The 12,209-nt window shown below is 42.6% G+C and overlaps 4 protein-coding genes across 5 annotated transcripts in view; 2 read left to right on the top strand and 2 right to left on the bottom strand.

Moving 5' to 3' along the window:
• The window catches only part of SARC_07608, a gene marked incomplete at its 3' end in the record, with an annotated part of 5,414 nt that extends 5,019 nt beyond the window's left edge, over window positions 1–395 (top strand). For both annotated transcript variants that reach the window (XM_014298440.1, XM_014298441.1), the window contains exon 5: window positions 350–395. In XM_014298440.1, the coding sequence (XP_014153915.1) occupies window positions 350–395 (46 nt within the window). The remainder of the gene's footprint in view (window positions 1–349) is intronic.
• A 2,035-nt stretch (window positions 396–2,430) lies between these two features.
• Window positions 2,431–5,781, top strand: SARC_07607 (hypothetical protein). The gene is made up of 2 exons (XM_014298439.1): window positions 2,431–5,103; window positions 5,269–5,781. Exons 1-2 carry the CDS (start codon window positions 2,572–2,574, stop codon window positions 5,440–5,442), a joined length of 2,706 nt encoding a protein of 901 aa, XP_014153914.1. The 5' UTR covers window positions 2,431–2,571; the 3' UTR covers window positions 5,443–5,781.
• A 1,907-nt stretch (window positions 5,782–7,688) lies between these two features.
• On the bottom strand, window positions 7,689–8,804 carry SARC_07606 (hypothetical protein; the record flags this gene model as incomplete). The annotated part of the gene is made up of 2 exons (XM_014298438.1): window positions 7,689–8,257; window positions 8,369–8,804. The coding sequence occupies 2 exons, from the start codon at window positions 8,802–8,804 to the stop codon at window positions 7,689–7,691; spliced, it is 1,005 nt and encodes a 334-aa protein (XP_014153913.1).
• Window positions 8,805–10,531: 1,727 nt separating this feature from the next.
• SARC_07605 (hypothetical protein) lies at window positions 10,532–11,238 on the bottom strand (the record flags this gene model as incomplete). Its single annotated transcript, XM_014298437.1, has 2 exons — window positions 10,532–11,016; window positions 11,058–11,238. 2 exons carry the CDS (start codon window positions 11,236–11,238, stop codon window positions 10,532–10,534), a joined length of 666 nt encoding a protein of 221 aa, XP_014153912.1.
• Between the last annotated feature and the right edge of the window lie 971 nt (window positions 11,239–12,209).

The raw sequence follows: 12,209 nt of genomic DNA, 5'->3' as shown, positions 1-12,209 counted from the left end.
TAGTGTGTGTGTGTGTGTGTATATATATATATATATATATATATATATGAATTATCTTGGTTCGTTTACAGGACACTTTGTGTCGGTACGATTATAATAGAACCGCCTATGTGATTGTGTGGTTGTTTTTTTAATAGTTTCTGCTTAACGTCAACTTTCGAATTTTCCATTGTATCCAATTGCGTATATTTCTATATCGGAATGTGTGCATATATGGATGCTTTCGATACGCAGTATATTTGTATGTATGCACTCATCCATTTATGTGACCTTTACATTGCTGGAAACCTGTACGTCAAGGAACATTCGTTTCAAAAACTCTCATTTAATTCGTTATTTTTTTTTACAGTGATTTGTGTTTAAATCGAGATCAGATATATCTGCACCCGCCGTGACATGTAGCGGCTTAGCAGTAATATATTATATGGAAAAGGTCGTTCGGACACCTGCATGACGATGCTGAGTATGCGAACCGCTCTCTGACAATGTTTAGCTACGTCACTTCGCATTCAGAACTAGATACACATTGGAGAGTAAGTACTACGTTGACATGTACTTTTCAACGTAGATCTCATGTTTGCTGAAGTTTGACACTTTTATTTGTCGATAAAACGGGAAGACGTACATCGAGCTTTGAAAAATCCCAAGTGGCTGGGATATTGGCTGATGTTCTCGCGGTTCGAAAGTTGCATAAATAGTGAGTACGATACTGTGAAAGCATTGGCACGAATCGTCTGTATATGAATATTGACTGTAAGACTCCTGCCCATGAAGTTGAATTCGAACTTTGAACCTAAATTGAACTGATAATCAAGGAGCCTAAATACTAATGTAGTTTAGTCGTTGCGCAAAATGGGATCTGATTGCGAAATGTTAGTATATATATCGCTGAGAGTACGAACACTCTCTGTCACTATGACACATTAACGTGTACCATCCAGTGCCTAGTCCATTCAATCCTATATCGGATTGATCTCTGTTGAATTGGTAGATATTGAGTTAGCGGTTATAAAATATCCCCCAGTCATATAATCCTTATCAGGCTCCTATTGCCACAAAAAGCTAGTTCGATATCTTGTACACTTCACCGAGCATACGAGCATTATTTTGGGATATATCACCTCAATTGACTGGGTTGATAGCTCGTATCACATATTTAAAGAACAAGACATGCTGAGAGGAGTGCATTGAGGGCAGGCGATGAACAATTATGCGACTATGAAGGATAAACCTCCATGCCAAATGTATCAATGTGTAGGCAACTGGTTACGTGCAGGGAGTAGAGAAATAAGGATCCAAAGAGAAGATATATTTGTCAAGTAGAGGCCGCAGGACATGTAAGTGGGTGATACAGCTGAGTAGTAAACTTAAAACTGGGAGCGACGATATGTTTCACTTAGGTGTCCCGGAGAGCGAAAGGGAGGCCCAGCCAAGAAATGGCGAGAGATCCATCACAGAGGGGAGCGAGACAGGCGATGGGCTCTGGAGTGAAAGACAATTTCCGGTAATCAGTGTTGAATAATATAAACAAGATAACCCTTTTTTCGCCATCTTCACTGTCCACATTTCACATTTCGAAGAGTAGGTTGCCACTGATTGTGATCCGAATATTAAAATTAAAATATTATCTTCAAATCTGAATGACAAAATCGAAAATATCGAATTGAATATAATTCAGTAAAATTTAATCCAATCATAATCAAAGTGTTCACAACCTGAGGAGTGGGTTGCCACGGAACTAATCTACATCGAATCGAACTAGGATCATTAAAACATATCCCAATTGGAACCAAGCTACCCAAGGCTCCATGAAGTTCTGCATTTCTGCAAAATACTATATATTTCTATTATTGTTTTGAAAGAAACATACTCATAATAAGTCCGTCACAAACCACAGTCACGACTGATGACTCATGAGGACTCAGGACTCTTGAGTGAACAGACAAGAGCGTGTGCGTGAATAAATACTGACAAGTGATAACTCATAACTCATAGCTGAAACAGAAAACTGAATATATTTTATTGTCGAACATGTACGGAATATTAATGTATTTTAAATAGTATGTCTTATGCAACTAAGTGGGTGCTCCTAGTCTCCTGCATATTCCTAAGCCAATGATGTTGTGCCTATAGCTGACTTGGAACCGTTATATATATTTTTATAAATAGATTGAAGAAATTTCCTAGTGACGGGATATTTATTGAATATAGTGCGCACCATTAAAATGAATAAAGATGCTGATGGCCGTTAGCACCACGAATTTATACTAACATAAGGCCCAATAAGCGGATGTAGCGCAAGTCGCGCCATGGTAGCATGTTTATGAAACGAATTCACGCATAACCCGGTTGTGAATTAGTTGCGTCCGTCCTAGCTGCTTGAGAAAAAGTCGTGCCAAAGTCAGCCGAGATTTCTAAATATCCAGACTACTTTCCTGCACGTATTGAATATATAATGGGGCACAATTTCAGTATTAACATCATTCGCTTTCATTAAGCATTTGTACCACTCACTAAAAAGTTGGTTGCTTCGCAGATCTCGGACAAAAACACCAACAACAAAAAAGTAAAATGTTGACCAATACTCTAACGTACTTCGTGGCCCTTGTCACCTTCCTTGTAGGACGGATGACTGTAGCAGCTCCTGCCTCCGGCGATTACGAGCTTCCCTTGAAAGCTTTGGTACTTGTGACTAAAGCTGAGCTGGCTTCTTATCCGGAGTGGATCTTAGACTCTATGCAGATGCCGTATGACTTGATATACCTGGTCGACGAAGCTGCACATAAACCTAGTCAAGCAGCACAAGACCTCCACAAGAATCTTTATGATGCTGATGGTAATCCTATGTATAGCTCGGTGGTTTTGGAGACTCTCCAGTTAGGATATGTGACCGAAGTAGACGGGGGAGAGGTGTTTCAATCCGCACTGGACGTAACGACTTGGGATGCAATCAATGAGATGTGCAGACAGTATCAGCTTCGCAAAGTGGTGCTAGCATCATCATCATTAGCTGATGAAGCGTTGATTCCATATAAGGGTTTGGAACGTGGGTCATCTGAGGATGCACTAATTGAGTTTTATGACAGCGACTATGCCAAAAGTCTGCTTTTGCATATCAAACATGACTCTCAGTTTGTGGTCGGTCAAGTCAACGAATTTGTGCGTACAATTTACTGGTATTATCCTGCAACACTGGCAAGTGACACTACACATATTAAGCCCTTCATGAAACTCAAGCCCAGCTGCGCCGGTAATAACGAGGCCCGTATTTTGCAGCTGACACAACCCGATATCCCTAGCCTTCCTTGTGAGGAAATAGAGTGGGTAGGAGGTTTCACTATGGAGAAGGACGGTATAGAAGAAATGCACTTCCTTATCAACAGCAATATCTATGGGCATCATGGTTTTGTTGTTTCTGATATATGGTTCACATGGATGACTAGAGGCGTCTGGCCGGGTATGCGACGTGTGCCGTTGAACACCCAAGTTGATGACTTTTTCCTCGCCACTGGAGTGTACAATACAACGCTTGATAGACAGGCGGTTGCCGACGAGCCAGTCTATCGTACCAGTGGTACCGATATTGAGCTACTTGTACAGTGGCAAGATATGTTCAACAAGGCGCTGCCCAAAAATTCACGATATGTCATGGAATTCGCGTTCAATGGGGCCGGCTGGTTCGATTTCGCAGACCTGCCCGACAATTGCAATCCGGTGACCATTGAAAAACGCGATCATTTCTTCTGGGTCTCTCATACGTGGAGACATCTGGACATGTATTGTCCCTTTAGTGATTGTGCCACTTATGGCCTTACAAAATACGAAGATGTTAAATTCGAGCTGGAGAAGAACGAGTGGATGGCTGAGAATGAACTTTTCTTTGATGTCACCGACGATGATCTCAGCACCTACCCGACCTGGTCAGGAAAGTCGCTGGTCACACCCCGTATTTCGGGTCTGAATCACACCGAGTCTATTCGCGCCATGTCGGACATTGGTATCACATCAGCCGTGGGAGATAACTCGCGACTTGATCTGATGCCTGATAACCCTTGGCATGGATTCCCTACCAAGGTAGCTGACGAATCAGGACGTCGTATTTTTGTCATCCCACGGTTCGCTACTCGAGTGTACTTTGACGTATCTCTCCCTCTACAGAGTAAGATGGAGCACGCCAGTATCTATGGCCCTAACTGCTATGGAAACCAACGCACAGAGGATGTAACATACCCCTGGAAATGCAATACTAAGACATTTAAATACACACGTGACCTGGATATTACGGAGATATTATCTATCGAGGCGTACGAAACAGGGCGTAACCTGCTAGCTTACCGTACTGACCCATACATGTTCCACCAAGCCAATATTCGGTTCTTTGAGTATCAAGGACGCGTGCAGTCACTCACCACTATGTGGATTGAGGCAGTGGCCGGCGAGTTCCTCAAATATAAGGACTTACCACTGTTTTCATTGAAACAAGATGACCTTCGCGAGTTTTATCAGCAGCGTATGAATCGCGACGCCTGCGGCATCTCAGCCAAGTGGGTGTACAAAAATAACCAACCCGTGGAACTCAAATTGACCGGCGATAAGGATTGCGAGGCCAAGCTCACACGTGTGGAGAATTCTGAATTTAGCTTTACAGATGTCGCAACAGAAGAACATTACGGGTTCGATCGCACGCGTGACATCAAAATTAAAAAGAACGCTGACACCGTGCTGACGGTCGGGCCTGCCAATGGCGATAACAAGCAGCAGGCACCACTGCCGTATCCCCCTGCAGTACGTCCTAATACTAACTACGACCGGCGTAAGGTTGCAAATTCATTCGGGGCTTTCCAATCCATGGCGGCTACAGCAGTATTCGCGCTTGAAAAATACGTCAAAGATCTGTTGGCCGAGAATTTGAAGTTCGTGGGAAAGTATAGAACTCTGACTGAAGAGGCTACGTGCCGACCAAGCGATGATAAGCTTGACGAAAAGTACTTCGCAGAATTCGACGATGTGTCCCTGCCTACAGAAGAGGCCAAGAGAAAGGACAAACAGTCCTGGTACAGAATCATGGAGGAAGAAGAAACTAAGCTACAAACAGAACTCACTGTAAGTGTCTAATGTTTTTTTATTTTGTTTGCCGTGTATACCAGGTGTTAACATGTACCTATACATATACCCTGCCCTTACAACACGAGCAGTAGTAGCTGGTTGAAGCATATCACATAACAGAACATCTGCCCTCATCCAATATTTGCCTTTAACCATTCACAGGAAAAAAGCACTGAGGTTAATGATGCGACACAAGCCGAGGTCATTGCCGTAATTGAAAAGGACATTTCCAGCTCCATCAGTAATATGGAAGACTGGGCAACTGACATGAATAAGCAGGCCTACGAAAACCTAAGAACAATCTACGAGAACTACAACGCAAAGGGTCAGTGCTAGAATACCCATGCGTATGCGAACTCATCTGTGTTGAGTCGCATGTCGATAACTGACGCGGATAAGTGCTGTGCGCTCCATGTTGGTCTCGTCGGTGGAGGCGGGATGTAATACGAGAAACAAAAATATTAAACAAAAGAAAGTATGGTAATGGGCAGAGAAGAAACAAAAGAAAAATAAACAGGCCGAACCTATTGCCATCTAAGGAAGTTTGAGATAAGGTGAACACCCATCCATAGAATCAAGCAGGCCAGCAAAGAAATAAAGAAAAAGATACACAGGAGAACAATTACTCGAAGGCAAATACGATTACAATTTAACAGGTCTCGATTTTCATACAATCATGATACTTTCGAACTTTAGAATAACTAGTTGAAAGTTCGAAACAACTACAATGACATGCTCTGTTAATGAGCCTCTCCACGCATGCTTCAATAATTGAAACCAAGCCAAATGAGGACTACTACAGAAGTAGCTAGTTTTTATGCTGTAAGGAATATTATGATATGAATTATTCCTCAAATCAGACTCGGTGGGTTCCAGAGGGTTCAAGGTTATTTGTTATCGATACGATCAGTACAACTGCCAGTACACATGTTCAGCTTGGAGTATACGCTTATATCTAATATTGATCAACCGCTAACTGCTGAGAACTTTATCTTGGAAAAATATACAAACAACGCTATGTACAAACACGAAGAATAAGTGCAAACGGGTGTGTATTTATACGAAAAATATATACACACTTGTTCTTATTTAGATCTGTATATATATGCAAGTTATCTGATACAAACTCGGCTCTGCGACGGCCAGGACTGACTGTTTATTCGGCTGCTAAGTCACGCTATCTACAAACACGAATGATAAGTGTAGCCGGGAGTACATACATACAAAAACTATAGACACACTTGTTCTTATTTGGATATATGTATATGCAAGTTATCTGATACAAACTCAGCCCTGCGACGGCCAGGACTGACTGTTTATTCGGCTGCTAAGTCACGCTATCTACCAACACGAATGATAAGTGCAAACGGGAGTATATATATACAAAAATTATGTACGCACTTGTTCTTATATAGATCCATGTATATGTAAGTTATCTGATACAAACTCGGCCCTGGGACGTCCATCACTGACTGTTTATTCGGCTGCAAAGTCTGCCATAAGCGATCGCAGCCATATGCATTGTGCCATGTTATCGTTTGCACATCCAGCGCAGCAGAATTTCTGGATATATGCTTTATTTGACACTCATGCGAGGGTCTCACAACCAGTGTTTTAGGATTCCGAAATCCGAGGTTTTTCTGTAGCTTGTTACAGTTTATAGGCTCGACTCATAAAAACCGAACCTAACATCCAAATCCCCACCCTGTTTGGAACTATCAAACTGTGTTTCCAATCAGATATTCTCGTTACTCATCCATTTGGGACCATCAATAGGTACTTGTACTCAATCACATGAACATAGGTCCTCACTTAGAGTTTAATGCGCCGATGTGTGGACTCGCTGACAATAATCCACTCCGCCACTCATGTGATTTGTTCGCCTGTTCGCGTATGCACGTGTCGGTATGCGCAATGAGCTTGATTTCTTTTCTGAGAAGTACGGCCACGCTAGCAGCGTGACGTCTCCGAGGGACCTTGTATATGTGCGTGCATTGACCTGTCCCGATAAAAATGCTCTCTGTGCACTCGTTCGCATCGGCAAGAGGTTATATGCAAAATAGATGTGGTTGCAGGGGGGGAGGGGTTAGGTATAGACGTGACCAACAGTGCGTGTATCTGAACCTTGTAGTTAAATATCCGTGCAGGAATCCAGCGCGTAATGCCATACCCTCCTTTCCGCGAAACATTTCAGATATAAATATACAGGCACACGTTACTTGTACCTCTCCTATCCCCTTCTTGCCAATGCTCCCTCGATATATCAGAAAATTCACCCATAATATCTTTCTCAACAACACTCTACTGAAGCATATCCCATCTCAACAACACTCTACTGAAGCATACCCTATCTCAACAAACTCTACTGAAGCATACCCTATCTCAACAACACTCTACTGAAGCATACCCTATCTCACCGGTATCTCCCACCTATTCCAATACTGCTTATATCTGCACATGTGCATATGGATCTGAATTCCCTCGAGGTATCCCGCCTACCACAGAAACTGCCTCAGGCACTCCTCATCTCACCGCCAACATATGTTTTCCAGATGGCGTGTATCTGCACATCTACACACGAATCAGAACTCGCTCATAGTATCGCTCCTACCGCCTTGCTTATTTGAAGAGCCTTCTATCTCACCATTGTCTCCCATATCGATATCCTCACTTCCCAACCACCAACATCTATAGGCGTGTTCGATGGCTTGCACCACCTCCACAGCCGTGATAGATATCTCGTTCTCCGCAAATACAGCCTCATCTCCATTCCTATCCTCCTTCAAACCCGCCAGTCTGTTCGCATTGAACTCATTGTAAAACCTCTTATCATTTACTTTATAGTCCACAGGCTTCCCCGCCCGTTGTCGCTCGCGCAAGTCGTACCGTATAGTCACAGTCGGTGCATTGTACATCTGTTCGAAATCCGATACTAAACTCTTCTTTGTATCAATACTATCAGCATTCCCCTCTATGTGATCTATAGTACCGTCTGTTCCGGATCCCAATACATTGGCTACAGGGTCGTCTAGGGGGTCCTCAAGGGGGTATTGCAAGGGGTCTGTATCCACCCTTATACCTACCCCAGACCCCACATCCACCCCAGCGGCACCCCTGTCTTCTATACTACCATCAACGTCAACGTTTCTGGCTTTTCATTTGCGTGTGTCTGCAATTTCGATGGCATCCACATCCGCCTCGCCCTTCCCATCGCCATTGCTATCCCCGTACGCCCGTGCCTTGATACCCACACCCACCTAACCAATAGCATCCTCATCTCCGTTATACCCACCCCCATCAGCAGCACTCTCCTCCTTCCAGCCATCTACATCCCCATTCTCTGCATGCCCCTGCCCATCGTTCTCCAGCGTCTGTGTGTCTTCTCTGTTCTTCTTCTTCTTCTTCTTCGCCTCAGTCCCTCTCTCACCCCTGCGCTGGCGTCTACTAGCACTTGCATACAGTGCGCTGTGTGTGTGATCCCGCCACACCTGATGTACCAAGAACGCACCCACCCCATCGCTGTCGTACTTCAGCTGTGAGGTCATATGCCACCGGCCGTCCGAGTTGAAGCTCCCGCACACACTCGCAATGGGGTTGTACGCAAACGGTGTGCGTGTGAAGACCCACGCCAAATGCCACAGATCCTTGTCAACCAGGCTGTACGTGCCCCAGAAACTGTACAGCGGTTCAGTCGACATCAGGGCCAGCTGGACGCGCGCAAACTGGGTGGAAGTGAATACAGCCGAGAAGAGAAGCGATCTGAGACGGGGTCAAGATAGATATGTACTTGTATATATATATATATATGTGTGTGTGTGTGTGTGTGTGTGTATTTGGCATGTGTGCTACGACTGCAATCGCAGACTAGAAGGTCTTCGACTGCGACTGTACGCGGGAGATGTGGACAACATGGCATATTGCGCACTAGCTGACTGACTGGAAAGAGACACTTGTTGAAAATAATAAAATATTGGGTGTGTCATCGGATGAGTGGAAGTACTTCGGTAGGGTTGTGTTTGTAGTTGTGCATGATGTGTTGTGTCTGGACTGTGGCTGTGCAATGGGCAAATGAACATCAGCGACAACTGTGCTTGAACGCACTGAAGTAAGGTTTAGTAAGAATGTACAACCTTTCTCTTTAAGTCTTGATAATATACGTATGAATATTAATACACCGAACGAAACCGAAGGGTATAAAATACGTATACGAATTGACGCGTAAATGTGGAACAATGTTTTTGTGTATTTAGAGTAGCATATCAGTATCATTGTGAGAACGAGATATTCTGCGTCCATTCGAGAGCGCAACACCATGCACTTGCATCTTTGTTTCACTGAGAATGTGCTCGTTCATGTGCCATTAAGTAATGAATATAACGTTGTATACAAATAAGTATGTATAGAATCATATGCCTGTATGTAAATAATCATATGTACGTATCCATATATTCACTTTATGTATGTATAATGAACATGGAAATTTATACACACACACTCATATATGTACATATATACATACAGGCATATATACATATACATATATATGTGTGTGTGTGTGCATACATGTAGATGTATACATATTATATATATATATATATATATATATATATGTGTGTGTGTGTGTGTGTATATATATATATATATATATATATATATAAAGTATATACAAACATGTGGGTGTGTTTATATGTACATATATATATAAATATATCGAAAGAATGATGTTAGTATTGCCTCTATATACAGGACTATCTATGAGCTACCTTAGCATTCAATCAGGTGTACCCTTATCTATGCAAACAAATAAACAAATCAACACTCAAATACCATACATTTCATATACTAACAAATGCTTTATACTTTACAAGTACATTCTGCATTGTCTTAGTCGTCTAGATTGATGTACTGCAATGGTGTGCAATGGTGGTGTTATATCATATATCAAACATGGAAATATGTTCAAAAATATGGCAGGCATACGGCAAGCACGGATTTGTGTATACGATACCACAATATGAGGAAATGTGTGTCTACGCAATGTCCCCTTTGGATGTACAGGAAGTATTGCGTGTAAGGATATGTACACGAAAGCACCGTCATGAACACTTATATAGTGACATACACTCGGTCATGAAACAGCGTGTGTGTGTGTGCACATGTCGTATTCATTGCTTCTCACAGGTACATGCACACATTGTTGAACAATCACAAGTACATAGGAAAGTTCTACTACTGATATAAACAACACACCATAATCCCTGTCCTCAAAGAGAAAATCTGTACTTTTAATGAGATACGTATCACAATCGAGCCACATGACCTCTTCGAGTGTAGTCTGCTCTATCACCGCAATCTTGGGCGTGCCATAGCCCTCCTTCAGATCCTCCAGAACATGCAAACATGTGATATTAGTCCCATTGCCGTTTTATATCTGACTATTTATATCCGCATGCTTATCCTTCAGTTTTAAACACGCATGGTGTGCAGGTAGCTCGCTATTAAACGATACCACCACTAAAGGCAAACTAGAGTCGAGCTCGTATAACCGCTCAGCCATAACCCCAACACCCCGGAACATGTTCACAGGCTTCCACGAACCCGCCAATTCCGATGGTACCCCCAACGGACATGACATGACAATGCCCCTAGTCTTGGGAAGCTCATTGGTCTTATCCGTGTCCACTTCAGTATCTATTAGACCACTTCTCGAAGTTGCTTTTGTATTGGACTTGGGCTTGGTTTTGGAATTGGACTTCCGAACGAGATGCCCGGCTATGATTTGCCTGTCTTCTCTGTATCTCGGTAGAGATGCATGCACAGTGTTGTCGGAGGTGTCGTCGTTGTGTTCAAGCATTGTGTTCCCATTCATATCCGACGCAGTCGCATCAGCTGTAATACCCTTAGCTATAACTTCATCACATAAATCAACGTCTAATCTATTCCCTATCAACCGGTATAGTACAGCGCTAGTAGAACCACACCCGCAATCAGCACTTGGCCACCTTTCCAGCCCAGCAAGTGTCTGAACTTGACACCCCACACATCCTTCTCTCCTATGAAGTACAATAAATTCTGGTTACCATGACTACTGCTACGTGCCTGTATCCACGGACCTGTTCCTAAGCGACCCATGTTTGGCAGTAGTAGTGATAAAGTAGTATGCTCCCGCTCGTCTACACCTGTTCTTCTACAGCTCGGATTATAAATTCATATCCTATTGCGAATACTATAAATTCATATCCTATTGCGAATACTATAAATTCATATCCTATTGCGAATACTATAAATTCATATCCTATTGTGAATACTGTCTACATCGATTCACAAGGGAACCAGTGGTGAGCCTCCTTTCATCTGCACCTGTCTATTGCGTATAGCTCAAACTATTGCGAACAATGCTACATTAGCGCTCGTGGCCTGTTTATCGCCTAGGTGGATGTGGTTGTGATCTGTTGGTCACTCTATACCGAACGTCATTCCGTTCTGGTAGGGTGGTATATACTTTTAACGTAAACGTGGCTTTTGTATGACCTTTTTATATGCGATTTGAAACGTAAAAAGCATTGATTTTTATACGTTCTAACGCTTGACCTTATCTGTGCAATCTTGCTTATCGGATTTGTATAACCATATCGGAAATATATGCATCGTGCGGAAAGTTAAATACAAAAGACCATATTGTGTAATATTTTAGAAGGTTATGTGTTTATGTATAGTATTGTGTATGAAGTTGATTCAGAAGGCTATGACAGTCGTATACTGAAAAATTCGCGCATACACCAATATACATCCAGCATATCCTCTCACTCGCTCGTCACATGTTTGTACCTGACTGAAGCCTTGCAGTTAACAACGATTGCCGTGTAGACTATACTAAAATTGCGACGGATCACGATTCCACTCAATTCGAAACAAAACATACTGCTACTGATAATAGAATAGTGTATCAACCTTTATTTATTTTGGTCTATGATTGTCGTGTGTTCGTACATCTGCACGGACGGTTTGTACTGTTCATAAATAAGCATTCCAAAACAGTTCTCACGTAAAGGTGCCACCTATGCGACATTACATTTGTTGGCTATTATAATACATATCAAAAA

This window comes from Sphaeroforma arctica (genome assembly GCF_001186125.1).
Source record: "Sphaeroforma arctica JP610 unplaced genomic scaffold supercont1.613, whole genome shotgun sequence".
NCBI classification, from domain to species: domain Eukaryota; class Ichthyosporea; order Ichthyophonida; genus Sphaeroforma; species Sphaeroforma arctica.
This window is presented reverse-complemented; position numbering and strand designations above follow the sequence as displayed.